The 14,230-nt window shown below is 27.0% G+C and overlaps 1 protein-coding gene across 1 annotated transcript; it reads left to right on the top strand.

The window, feature by feature from the left end:
* Positions 1-1,270: 1,270 nt before the first annotated feature.
* On the top strand, positions 1,271-2,114 carry LOC135924670 (BCL7-like protein). The gene is made up of 2 exons (XM_065459764.1): positions 1,271-1,724; positions 1,764-2,114. Exons 1-2 carry the CDS (start codon positions 1,361-1,363, stop codon positions 2,075-2,077), a joined length of 678 nt encoding a protein of 225 aa, XP_065315836.1. The 5' UTR covers positions 1,271-1,360; the 3' UTR covers positions 2,078-2,114.
* Positions 2,115-14,230: the final 12,116 nt, after the last annotated feature.

Below are 14,230 nucleotides of genomic sequence, written 5' to 3'. Positions count from 1 at the left end.
GCATAGCCATGGTTCTATTATTTTATTTCTATATAAATTTTCAAGTTGTTTCCAAACTTCCAGTGTAAGATACTTTGGGATATCGATATCTAAATCATCATTTTTTAGGCATTGCTTATCTATTTTCAAACCCAGTATATTACCGCAGCAAACTAATACATCGTTTCTGTTTAATTCCCTCAAAGATTATTAACAATATCTGATATATTTTGCGAGGACTCTTGTAATTTAATTATCTATATATAAATATAGTGAATGAATAGAAAATAAATATAAAAACCTGAATTTATTTCTTTATTAAGAAATCCTTTTTGTAAATTTTTTATCTGATATTAAATAAAATAGTGAAAAATGATTTTCCATATCCCTATCTTCTAAGTTTCACATTTTTTTTCTCAGATTTTTTCTTGATAATACTATTACTCTAAGATCCGATTTTTATGTATTCCTTGTCTTTTCATTCTGGCCTGCAATTTGATATTCAATATTTTCATCTCCATATTTTCTTTATCTAATTTAATAAAAAAAATGGATATAGAATATTGTAAATCTTCACATTTTCTCCCTCTTATAATAATTCATTTTCTCAATTCCAAACTCGTCAACTTTGTTTTAAACAAAGGAATTCCAACCCATGCCCCAGAACGAAAAATATTGTCATGATATTAGATAAAATTAAATATAATGTAAATCTACAACAGTATGACAAACATATAAAATTTATAGTGGAAATTGCAAATAAGATATTAATTCTCCTCTTTTTGTGGTTCATCTTTATCATTTATTACATCTCAATTTAATTAGATTTAACCATGTCATAAAATTAAAATCTGTCAATGGCTATTAATTAATGTGTCAAATATGAATCATACGTGAACCCTGGATTTTCTAATCGTAGGAGCACGCCAACATTGTAAAATTTATGAGAAAGAAAACGATTATAAAATTTGTTGAAGAAACGAGAAATGTGATGATAAAGAATTCCATATAAAATTATTAAAATCTTACTTATTTCAAATATTTAAAAGCAAGCAAATATTATTTTTCTCTTCTTATTATTCTTTTAAAAATAGTAAAGCAAAAATAATTTACGAATCAAAAAAATGAATGATCATTCTGTTCTTTCGAAATTAGTATATCTGTTTAGAGAAATTATTTCATCTAAATACGAGTACATAAAAAATATATGTAAAAAGTAGCTCGCAATGAGAAACAAAAAATATATAAATTTACTTTAAAATTTGACACCATACACAATATAACTCTCAAATGACAGTTCACTTGACAAGTGATTTGTTAACTATTTTTTATAGCCAGTATATAAAATAAATTTTCCTTTTATTCTATTAAAAATATAAGAATGTCTCGTGCAACTAGGGCTGAAACTAGGAGCAAGGCTAAAGAGGATATCAAGAGATTTATGCATTCTATTGAAAAAGTTCGCAAATGGGAAAAAAGATGGGTTACCATTGGAGATACCACAATGAGAGTTTTTAAATGGGTACCTATTATAAATTATAATAATCCTCTTAATAAATCTCAATTAATCAATGCTAAAGGGCATGTTAACAAAAGGAATTCACTCATTAAATTAGAAAATTGTGATCAAAATATTGATAATTTGACTAATCCTACACAAAACATTAAAATTTTAACCCAAATATCCAAAACGCCAATTAATTCTCATATTGATATTGATGGTAATTATGTAAATGAAAGAGATAGTATAATAAATAAATTGTATAAAAACTTATCAAATATAGAAAATGCTGAAACCACTGCACCTATTGATACTTCTATTGAAGAAAATAAAAAAAATAATATTCCAAATCAAATGAAGGCACTTGAAACAAAACAAATGGAACTTCCAAAATCTATTCAAAATGATAATAAAGTAAGACATATTGATAAAATGTTAGTTGAAGAACAAACATTTATATCATCAACTATGACATATAAAGATGAAGAAATTTCAAATATACATTCTACTGAATCTTTAAACACAGACATTTTTGTATCTAATGAAAACATTAATATAAATGAGGATGTAACATCTACAGAGGATGATAATGCTTAATGTGATTATATTATAACTTTTAAATTTTGTAAATATTATTATCAAATATTTATTAGAGCAATATTTTAATACAATAAAAAAAAGAGTTTATCATATATAAAAAATTATGGATTAGTACAATTATTTTTTGTTATAAGAAATATTTATTGAAATTAATTTAATATAATGCTACATTTCCATCAGCACCTGTAGAAAGACTATTTGCACTACAACTTTGCTAAATAAGTATTATAGAATACTTTTAAATAAAAAAGTGTTTGAAAATATTTTTTTTTTTAAAAAAAGTCATGTATATTTCAGTGTTTTTAAAATAGCACGCTACAAGTAGTGCACTACTTTTTTCAGTAGTGGTAGCTTTAGCTGGCTACTTTTTTTTAGAAGATAGTGATAGCTCACTACTAATTTAGAAAGTAGCGAAGTAGTGCTAAATTTTACATAATAAATACATCTAAAAATTATTAAAATATATTTTTTATTAAATCTAAAATTATAATCTTTTTATATAATTTAATTTTGAAATTTATATTTAAAAATATACATTATAAATCTAGCTACTAAAAATGTATGAGATATTTGAAGATAGCAAAATTTCTTTGGGAAATGAGAAAAATATAGATTATCCTTTCCCAAAATTCCAAAAATACTTTAATCTTGAAGAAAAAATTACTACTGGATATCGGTTTAGATGCAAGAAAATTTTGCCAACTACTGGTAGAGTGAGAGTCTATGCTAAAAGGCATTGAGAAAAGATCAAAACTTTATTTTTATTTTCTATTATACAATTATATAAATGAATGATTTATTGCTTGATTAGCCATAATTTAAATTGGCTTAATTTACAACACAATCTATAATATTAATATATAGTATTAATATAAAATTCAAAATTAATATATTATTAATTACCTTGTGTATAATAATTATATTTTTAAAATCTTTATTTACCATAATTTAATGCTATTTTAATATTTTTTTATAAATGACTCTAAATCTCAGATAAATTTAAATTTTGAAAATTAAAAAGGTATTCTTTTATAATTAATACAATCGTTTTATATAAATTAGATTTCCAGATCTGTATGTTCATCCTAGTTTCAAATTAAATTGACCATACATTAATTTGACTGAATCTAAATGGCAACTTGATAGGATGATGGTAACGTTAAAAAATGCCATGCCTAACCACGATACTTATACTATACCAAGATCGAAACCGCGGCCTTCCATAGACGATTTTTTTGAAATAAATAATAAAAATAATAAATTGAACCTCTAGATTTTTTTAAATCTAAAAATACTCATTTAAATATCTTTGATGATTTTTTTCATATAAAAAGTGTGTTAATAAATTTAACTGTGTTGCCCTCAAGTGCTTGTGCGGAACGATTATTTAGTATGGCAAAACTTATACTTGATGATCGTCGCTCTAGACTTGGGGATGACAGTATCAAAATGTTATTATTATTAAAGTGCAATATTAAATAAATTATATATATATGTAACAAATTATAGTCATGTTTTATACCAATATTTTATTTGTAGAAATAAAGTTATGTAAAAAATATTTTAAAAAATAATCAAAATAGCGTAAAAAGTAGCTAATAGCGCGCTACTCATTTTAAAACGATAGCGGTATCGATAGCGCGTTATTTTTTTTTATAAAATAGCGGTAGCGATAGCGCGCTACTTTTAAAGTAGCGTTTAACAACAATGGTCTATTTAAAATAGACGTTAAAAATTATTCAATACATTTGTTGATTATGTTAAGTCCCATATAATATATTTAGATATAAATTATATTCCATTCTGTAACACAGAATTTGATTTTATTTCTTAAAATAAAATTAATATCATAATTTATAAATGTCTTATGCTGTCCATTTTATCGTTATAAAGGTAAGCTCAGGGGCCCCTACAACGGGGGGGGGGGTCCGAAGCAACTGCTTCAGTAAATTTGAGTGGGGGTACTTCTTTTTTTTAAAATTTTTTTATTTAAATTTTTTTTAAATTTAAAAAAATTTTTTTTTTTTACATCCATCATGATCATGTGATTTCTGGTTTGTAAATGTAATAATAAGACCCCCCTCCCACCACTTAATATTTAATTTAAAATATTGACGGAAATTTTGGTCGATGTTTAGTAAATTTTATTTAATATCTCGTAACCAAGCCTTCTGGGAGAACAGGCAACAAGAAGGCAATATGATGGCCCTTATTAAGCTTATTGCAGATTCTGAACCTATACCAAAAATGTATATACAGCAAAATGAAGAAAGAAAAAAGGATAAAAAAAATAAGGGATTAAAAACGAAATTATTTTCAAACCTATTATCATATAATAACATAAACATTCTCATTGAAACCATGAAAAATATGGTTATAAAAAAAATTCAAAATGAGATTACATTTAACAGATGCTTTTCAATCATAGTTGATGGCACATACGATGTTTCGAAATCAGAAGCAATAGCTTTGATAGTAAGATATGTTGAAAATAGTGAGACGCCGAAGCCTGTTGAAAGACTGATTGACATATATTGTACGGGAAATACCACAGGTCTCGATATAAAGCATAATATAATATCCAAACTTGGCTCGATGAATTTACCCCTTGAATATCTAGTTGGGCAAAGTTATTATGGCGCCTCAAACATGAGTGGAAGAATCAATGGTGTGCAAGCCTTGATTAGAGCAGAGGCGCCAAAGGCAGCTTTTATTTGGTGTTATTGTCATCGATTAAATTTAATCGTTGTTCAATTATGCCAATCAATTAAAAAACTTCGAAATGTTCTAGGAATACTAGATGAGATTAATGTCTATTTTAATGGTGTAAAAAGATATGAGATACTCAAAAAATTTCAGTGTAATGATCTGAAAAAATCGCAACGATTTCTACGCGTCAAGAATACCACTCGGTAATAGTTCCTTATTTATTTAAATTTTAAATATTTTTTTTATTTAGAAGCTGGCTATCGTCATATAAAGCTATTGTAAATTTTTTTCAACTTTATGATGCCTTGAGGGCAGCTTTAACAAATTTAAAGGATTCTGAAGATCCTGCCACTTCCACTATGGCTAGTGCTATAGTCTTTAGAATAGAAAAATTTGATTTTATCTTATCACTTTGTATTTTGGATAAAATATTGTTGATAACAAGTTTGGCTTGTACAAAATTGCAAACCATTTCGAAGGATATAGGGTATGCAATAAATCAAATTCAATTGACAAAAGATTGCTTGATTAATTTGAGAAGTATAATATAAATTATTGTCTTAATTATTTTTTAATCTAATAGATAATAACACTGAATTATTTTGATGTTTTTTCAAAGGCGCAAGATTTTATGAAGGAGAGAAATCTACCTTTTGATTTTGAAAGTTCTAGACTTCAAACATTACAATCCAAAAAGGAGAGGTATATATACTTTCATCATTAAATATAGAAATTTTTTTTAGCTTTAAAATAGGTGTGTTTTATGCTGCACTCGATTTAATTATTATGCAGTTTAACGAAAGATTTAAAGATGATTCAATGAAATTTTTACATCAAACATCATTTTTTACGCCAATAGGAATGGCAGAAAAATCAATTATTAAAGAAGATATCGAGGATATCTGTGAATTTTACAATTTAAATTCAAGTCAAATTTTCGAAAAAATGTTGAAGTTTAGAAATATTTATAAGATGGCCAAAATGGGGAATGTAATTATTACTCATGACCTAGAGGTTCAAGAATCTAAAGATTTGTCAGATTTTGAGAATTGTAAATTTATTTAATTAAAATATTTTTACCAATACATTATTTAGCTTCTTCTGATGATGATGATTACGATTCAGATTGGAAAAACTATTCATTTATTTTACCTTATCGTTTACTTTTAAATTTTTCTGCTTTCCCTAATTTAAGAATTTTATATAAATATTTATTAACCATTCCCACAACCTCATGTACTGCCGAAAGAGTCATGAGTAAAATTAAATTAATTAAAACAGACTGCGCAATACCATGAAAGATTCTTTTCTCAATAATTTAACCATATTATCAATGGAAATTTTTTTATTTAAACAATTAAATACTGATGAAATTATAAATTCTTTCGCTTTCTCTTCACCTAATTTATCTAAATTATTAATTTAAAAATAATATTTATAAAGTTATATTTTTTGCATTTTATTTATATTATATATTAAAAATTGATGCAATAAAAATTTATTTTTGAAATTTATGGGTGTCATAATTATCATTTTTTCGAAGGGGGGGGATACTTTTCAAGGGGGTACTTTTCATGGGGGTATTCTGCTTCATTCGCTCAAAAAGTGTAGGGGCCACTGGGTAAGCTCCCCTGGATCACCAAAATTTGATGATTATAAGGGATGCCAAATTTTGTTTCTTGTTTGATTTTATAGAAAAAATGCAAATTTATTTAATATTTCAGAGACCTGCAGAGGTATCATATGCACAGCCTGGCTGGATTTTTTTTAAGAAATTTTTGGCCTTGTCCACATTATTTTTTTGGCCTGGGTTTTATATTTTTAGGCCCCGTTTTTTTTAATAAAAATTTTTAGGCCTGGCCCAGATTTTTAAAAATATTTTATATTTGTTTTTAATTTTCATATCTAATAATCGCTATTTAAAATATATGGCCTGGCCTGGGTATTTTTTTAAAAAAAATTTTGGGCTGGGCCTTCAAGTCTGATATTTTTATGAAATTAACGTTGACCACTAAAATAGTCGAAGAAAAAAAATGGCCATATTTGTCAGAAATTCAGATTAAAGTTTTAGTACATTGTAGAAATATAATTTAATTTGTACAAAGTCCATAATGGTAAAATTGCATTAGTTTCTTATATGCCAAAATAAAAAATAATTTATAATTTGTTTAATAATTTTATGATTTTTTAATTAAACAATATATATTCAAGATCAAAAACCTGCAGGATGGGCCCTAAGCATGACCTAGGTACTTGGGCTAAGTGGTGATTTAATTTTTTTGAATATACCTGGACTGGCTTAAAAAATTTTTTTTTGAAATACGTGGGCTGGGTCATATATTTTTACCATTACTACTTATTAAAATTATTAAAAAAATCCGAGCTGGGCCTGAAGATATAAAACCCTGACTGGGCCCCATGCAAAAGGTACCTCTGCAGGTCTCTATTCAAGTTGCAAGGTAAATTATAGGTAAAAAATATGAAATATTTTGTCAACGAATCATCGTTGGAAGGCGATATTAATGTTTTAGATCTATTATCTGAATTGAAATTTTTATTAAATGACCATAAATGTTTTTTAGAAATCTTGTGGTATATTTGCACTATTGGGTATACGAAGCCCTACCAAGTATACCCATTGTTTTGAAGATTATTCTAATAATTTCAATTAACGTTGCATCGGCTGAAAGTTTCTTAAAGCTCAACCCTAATAATACTTAGATATAGCATATCGCAAGACCGCCGTTTTAAACCTACCCATAATCTAAATCGAAAATGATATTATATGGTGGTTAGATTGTACTGACATAATATCTTATTTTGCAAATAAAAAAGCAAGGAGGATAAATTTTTAAACTACAATTTTTTAGTTTTTGAAGATTATGATATATCTATACGGTACATGCACTATTAATTTTTTTTAATATGCGTTACTCATATTATTATTAATATTCAATAAATATAGCTTAGATAACTCAATCTGCTCTGGATGTAGAAACAGGCAGATCGTGTAACGGCCGAATCCTCAGACATACAATGCAATTTTGATCCAACGAGCTTTAAAAGGGCCCAAATTCCTACAATACTTGAACCGCCAGGACTTTTTAGACCCGATGAAAGGCGGCCTGACGAAATCACCTTGATCCCATGGAAACGGGGCCAATTTCTCGTTCGGGGCTATTTTTTGTATAGATCCATTAGCCCTATCTAACCAAACTCCAACATATTCGAGCAAAAAGAACAACTCAAAATTTCCAAATGACGTAATTTCAGAAGATTATATATTTATTCCAATAATATCCACAACCTTAAATTCCTTTGATAATTTGCATTATTCTTCTTCAAAGATTTAGGATCTCACAATTGCAAGCTTACTGGCGATCCTTGAGAAGGCTTCTTCTTAAGACAGAGGCTGGTCGTAGCCATCCTTAAAGGGATTTACCTAAGCTTCAATCGTAGTTTTCTCTCCAAAGAAATTTGCTAGACTTACTCTTCCTCCCATATTCTTCATTGTATATTTACGCGATCTATAGCGCTTATGCCATATCGTTGAAGGTTCAACAGAACTACGCTAGGTATTCCTCATTTTCATCAAACTAGATTAAATTAAGTTGGGCGAATAATTAAAAATGAGGAGTCCTCTACACGTTTATGCGCAAGCCACGTACCAATACGCACAACAGTCCGAAAACTGTTATTTAAACGTCGTTAGGATAAGAAAAGGAGTTGGGCAAAGCAAAAACCTATACACGTGATCTTCAGTATAATTTAATTACTTTAAGAGTAGGAGGTGGCTGATTTTAAGTTTAAATTCCTTAGTGTAATTCTTAAATAATTCCTATCGATGTTGAGAAATTTAATGTTAATATCTATTGAATTGCGATTTATCCTAAAAGAACAAAATTTAATATATATTTAACTTTTGGTAAAATAAGGTGTTTATTTTCTAGTTCGATTAATATGGTTTTTAATTTTGATTTTCTATTGTTTGCATTTGTAGCATCCACTTGTACCGGAAAACCCAGAATTCAAATTTAAAATCGATTTAGAACACAAAATAAAAATTAATATTCATTTTTAATAAAAAAAAATTCTCCACATCATATTCAAATTGATTGGAATTATGTTTATTTTATTATATTTTTGCTTGATAAGAAAGGATGTACAAAACAGGATCAACAAGCTAAATTAAACAAATTCAGGGCAAAGTACACGTCATTGATGAAAATTTGGTCATCACAACAACTATCTATTCCCTTGAAGATTAGATTATTTAAAGGTCTAATAATGGCTTCCCTCTATTATAGCGTGGAAACTTAGAAGGATTCCAAGTTAAATAATAGCAAGACGCAGACATTTATAAATAAATGCCTAAGATATATTACCAGGACCTTTTACCCACTAAATACGATATTATTCCTCTCCATAAAACGATCGAATATAGGAAAATTGAGACGGTGGGTCATATATTAAGACATCCCTCTAACAACTTAATTCGTCAGGCACTTATTAACAAATCCCCGGAAGACACTGCTCTTATGTCCTTTTTATCTTATAAAGGCAGTTGGTTTAGCAGAATTATAAGGTCCTTGGGGGAGCTAAATCTCTTTTGGGAATTTTTAAAAAGAGATTCGGCGGTTAGAAAAATCTTCACAAATATATTCTGAGACTTATTTATGAGAATATGACAAATACCTGCTAAGCGAGGTAAAAAATTAATAAACTACATTCATTACCAAGTATTTTAAATTATTAAGACAGGGAGCTATTTTTTTTGAAAAGGAGGTTCTTTAAAGGGAATTTCTATTATGACAAATATCTGTTAAGCGAGGTAAAAAATTAATAAACTATATTCATTACCAAGTATTTTAAATTATTAAGACAGCTATTTTCTTGAAAATGAGGTTCCTTAAAGGGAATTTATATTATGATTTATATTGAATTTATTATTACTAACTATCCATAACGTATCCCAATCGTATCTTAATTGCCAGGCTATGTTTATCTATTTGATACCTATTAAAAGAACTGATCAAACTTTTATATTTTAAAGTAATAATTTAAATTTAATCAATTGTGATTTTTTAGTAATAAATTAAATTTAAGCAATCGCGATACTCTATTGGATATCTGTAAATATTTAAACATCAGGAGATACAATTGGTTATCGGTAAAATGATAATGACTCCCTTAAAGTCCTTTAAAAAAACTAAATTAAATCTTAAATTAACATTAGACAGTTGTATTTGGAAGACTCTAAACAGTATTTTTTTTGTACATCTATACTTTTTCTCCTTATAATATATTTTTCTATCTTCCGCCAAATCAAATTATTCACTATATTGGAAGAGGGTTAGTTCCACTCATAAATTAGTTTCATGTGGGTACAAGTTTGTCGGTATCCTGATAAAAAAATCGGCATAATTATATGAAAGATAGGCCTTCATATAATTCACGTTCATTTTGGGCAGGTCTATGACCAACGTGCAAGATAAGATAAGATAAGATAAGATAAATAAAAATAATATTTATAATAAAAATTTATCATATTGTAATTTTTTAATTGAATAAAAATCTCTCTTCTTAAATTGATTTTATAGAGCCGCCGAATTAGTTTTTGCCTGGCCTCTAAATGCCTCTACACGACGCTGGTTTTACAATAATGAACACTTTATATTGAACGAGTAAAGCCTTTGTATTTTTCAAAGTCAAACATACAAAAATTGATATCATGATTATATTATATGCTATTTAAAAGTTTCTCGCCATTTTTTATGATTTTCAATCAAATTTTACTTTAATATTACTATAAAAGGAATTCTAAATTATGTAACTATAATTACCCTAGAAAATCACTAAAATTTTTGTATTATAATTACTAATTACTTTTCTAAAAACGATAATTAATTGATATGTTGTAATTAGGAATTAATTACAATTTTTGAGTAATTTTGCCACAATTTTTGAGAAATTATGCCCATTAATAATAATTTGATAAATGGAATTAAAATTCGATAATGGTATTGCTAAAAAAATTAAATTGTTTTAAAAAATGGAGTAGCGGAAACATTTATTTTTTTGCTATATTTGTAAAAAAAGAAATAATTTAAAATATAAATAAAAATTCATATTAAGCTGGTGCTAAACGGCTTGATTTAGCCGATTTTTAAAAACTGCTGGTTCAAGTTTTTAGCCAAGAGTAAATTATTCAAATACGGATATTTTGTCATATTTGACAGAAAAGTTGGACCATCTATTGAAATTTTGAGGCGTAGGCATTAATATTGGTTAAAATCTTGATAGAAATTTTTTAAATTGGCTTAATTGAACCGTTTAACAACACTACATTCTGCCATAAACATTGCCCTATAGGCGTATCTAAGATTTTGGTAAGAGGGGAGGGGGGCACTTTTAGGTGGGTTTTTTTTCATATATTTTATTGGAGGATCTTTAGGTCAATTTATTGTAGGCCTTTGGCGATTTTAGATTTTTATAAAAATAATTTTAGGGTGTCACTTTTAAAAAAATAAAATAGTTTTTTTCTAAAAATTTAATTATAGCCGATATTTAAAAAAGTTATTTACCTTTATTTATTTTTCTTTCAAATTCTTCTTTATAGTGATATATTGTATTCATTTTTGAGAGAGTGGTGGAGGGTGTGTATTAGAATTTTTTTTATTAGATTAAAGTGCTATTTACAAAAATAGACATATTTGCAAGGGGAGGGGTTTTCCCCCTGGTTACGCGCCTGCACTGCCTATATTTATATGAGATAATTCACTTTTTAAGAATAGTAAACAAAATATACTTAATGTGGTAGACGAAAAGCTTATAATACTCCCATTTATCTGTCGATAACATTTTCACCCCTAGGTTTATCAACTTTAATTTCGAAAAGAGGCGAAATTTCTCTTCAAACTTATAAGTCTAGGGCATTTAAAATTAGACCAAAAATAAGCTATAAAATAATCCGTTTTAATTCAAAATTATCCAAATATTCATGGCCATTTCCCCTCTGACGATAAAAACTTATAATTAATCTTCTATTTTTTTAAAAAATTTATATACATTTTAAATGCCCTTTTTAAAGCCTATTAGTATTTTAACGTTATAATTTTCTTATATATTTGACATAAATAAATATGTTTTAATTAAAATAAGAGAACTTAGATTTCTGTAGGATGATAATGTGAAATGAGGTAGAATATTTAAATATTGATCAAATGTCAACATCAAGCTCGTAGAGAGAACTTTTCCAACCTTGTTCATTAAGGGAACTGACAAGTGTCAAGCCCCTCCTAATTCAATTTTTTCTTAACAAAGAAATTAGTCCGTTTGGGCTAATATTTATAGAAAGAACCGAAACCGGAAAATTATCTGTATAAGATTAATTAGAAATATAAAATAAAACATAATAACACAGTTGAATCGGAAATTTGCCAAAGAAAACAAAAAAAAGATTTCTAGAATGATCAAAATTAGAATTTAATTTTTGCATTCATTTATGAACATATATTATACATTTTTTTAATACCAAATAAAGTTAATATTGTCATAAGAAACGTATGATTGAATTTAAACATATTTGACTGGCAATAGACTGGATTGTTTTTGACCTCAATAGCAATCCCTTCCAAGATTAGCATATCTGAAATAAGTCTCATTTAAGGTTAAATTAAGAGTTAAAGTCTCATTTAAGATTAAATTAAGAGTTAGAATTTTTCTAGTATGGTATATTTGGGGTGCGTCATGTCTTTCAAAAACACCCTTAAGGACCAAATAATTTTATTAACATATATAAAACATTTGATATCAAGTTTAATTTTAAAAAATGTGAATTTCTTAAAAATAAAAATTACTACATGTCATTGGTAACAATCATTTATTAATATATATTTTTATATATCTTCATGGGTTTGTATGTAAATTATAGAATATGGGTCTTTTACAAGTCAAACTTAAAAATAAATCCAAAATAGGGACGGTGTTGACGCGTTTTGTCCAAGTAGAGCGTCTTTGGTATACATCCCGTCCTAGAAATTAAAGAGGCGGGACGAACATTTAATCAGCACTACTGGTAAAACCCTGAATATGATACAGTGATAATAAACCATAAAGCTTAGAAACTAGTGTTGTTAAACGGCTTGATTTGAGTCGATTTTTAAAAATGGCTATTTCAATATTTTAGCCAAAAAATATTGCTAATCCTAGAGATTTCGCTAATAGGTGTCCAACCCTTTGTACCATCTACAACCAAAATTAGGCTTACGTGATATTTTTCCGTATTGAATTAACCGTTTTTAAAAATCGGTTCAAATTGAGTCGTTTAACAACACTATTAGGAAAGATTTGATTGCTATTAAATTTAGTTTTCCTGAAATTCATCTTTATAAATAATTATATCTATCGCACCAAAGACGTAGACAGAGGAAGAGATGACTAAAACATTGATATTGTAGCATAAATATATATATAACGACTCCATATATTTCTTTATTGCAATCAAATAAACCAATTATACAAATTATATTAATCATAATTAATCCGATAACAACATCATAATAATACAATCATAAACATCCAATATAAACATTCATTTCATTCCATAATTTCCGGTAATCATTCTCGAACTTTCCTTAATCTCCAAAACCATATGTTGGGGATTGATAATTCTTGTCTCTCCATTCCCGTGTTCGATAGCTAATCACTACAAATATTATTAAAAAATTTGTTTTCATTCAAGGGTGCATTTTTCTTCTTTTTTCTAGTGGTGCATGCTCAGGGATTATATGAGATTGTAATTGAGAATTTTATTTCTCTTGCTAGAAATAGTATATATTTTTTTGAGAAACCCTGCTAAGTAAAACAAGTGATAAGAAAAACTAAGCAAGCTACGTGATTTTTTTATATCATATATTCATAAAAACTAACAAAATTATAATAAGTATATAATTTTATGAAAGACAATTTTTATAGTTTCACCATAAACAACAAGGTCATGTGATTTCTATTTTTTATTATCAACAAAAAATTATATATTATTGATACCATTTTATAAAATACACTTTATCATGATCAAACAAATCAAATATATGTTGCGAAAAGACTGATCATAAATTAAACAATATTTACTAATAACCTTGAACTTGAATATATTTATTTTATATAAAGCTATATAAAATAAGAGACATTGTTGATAAATATTTTTAAGATAAATAAGTTTTTAATCTGTGATCACATTAGGTAAGATTAAAAGCATAGGTTTATTTTTATAACAAACACGGTGTCCTACGAATCGGATAGGGATTATTCGTATTCAATTCGTTTAAACGAATTAACCTACTCTTCCTATTCAAATAATTCAAATTTTTGGCAAAATAAAATTATATTAATATAGAAAACCTGAGAGAACCTATCCTGTTTAATTTTATTGGTTATACC

The sequence above is a fragment of the Gordionus sp. m RMFG-2023 genome, chromosome 2 (genome assembly GCF_954871325.1).
Source record: "Gordionus sp. m RMFG-2023 chromosome 2, tfGorSpeb1-WG-v2, whole genome shotgun sequence".
Lineage (NCBI taxonomy): Eukaryota > Metazoa > Nematomorpha > Gordioida > Chordodea > Parachordodidae > Gordionus > Gordionus sp. m RMFG-2023.
Note: the sequence above shows the minus strand (reverse complement) of the source record. Positions and strands in the feature narration are given on the sequence as shown.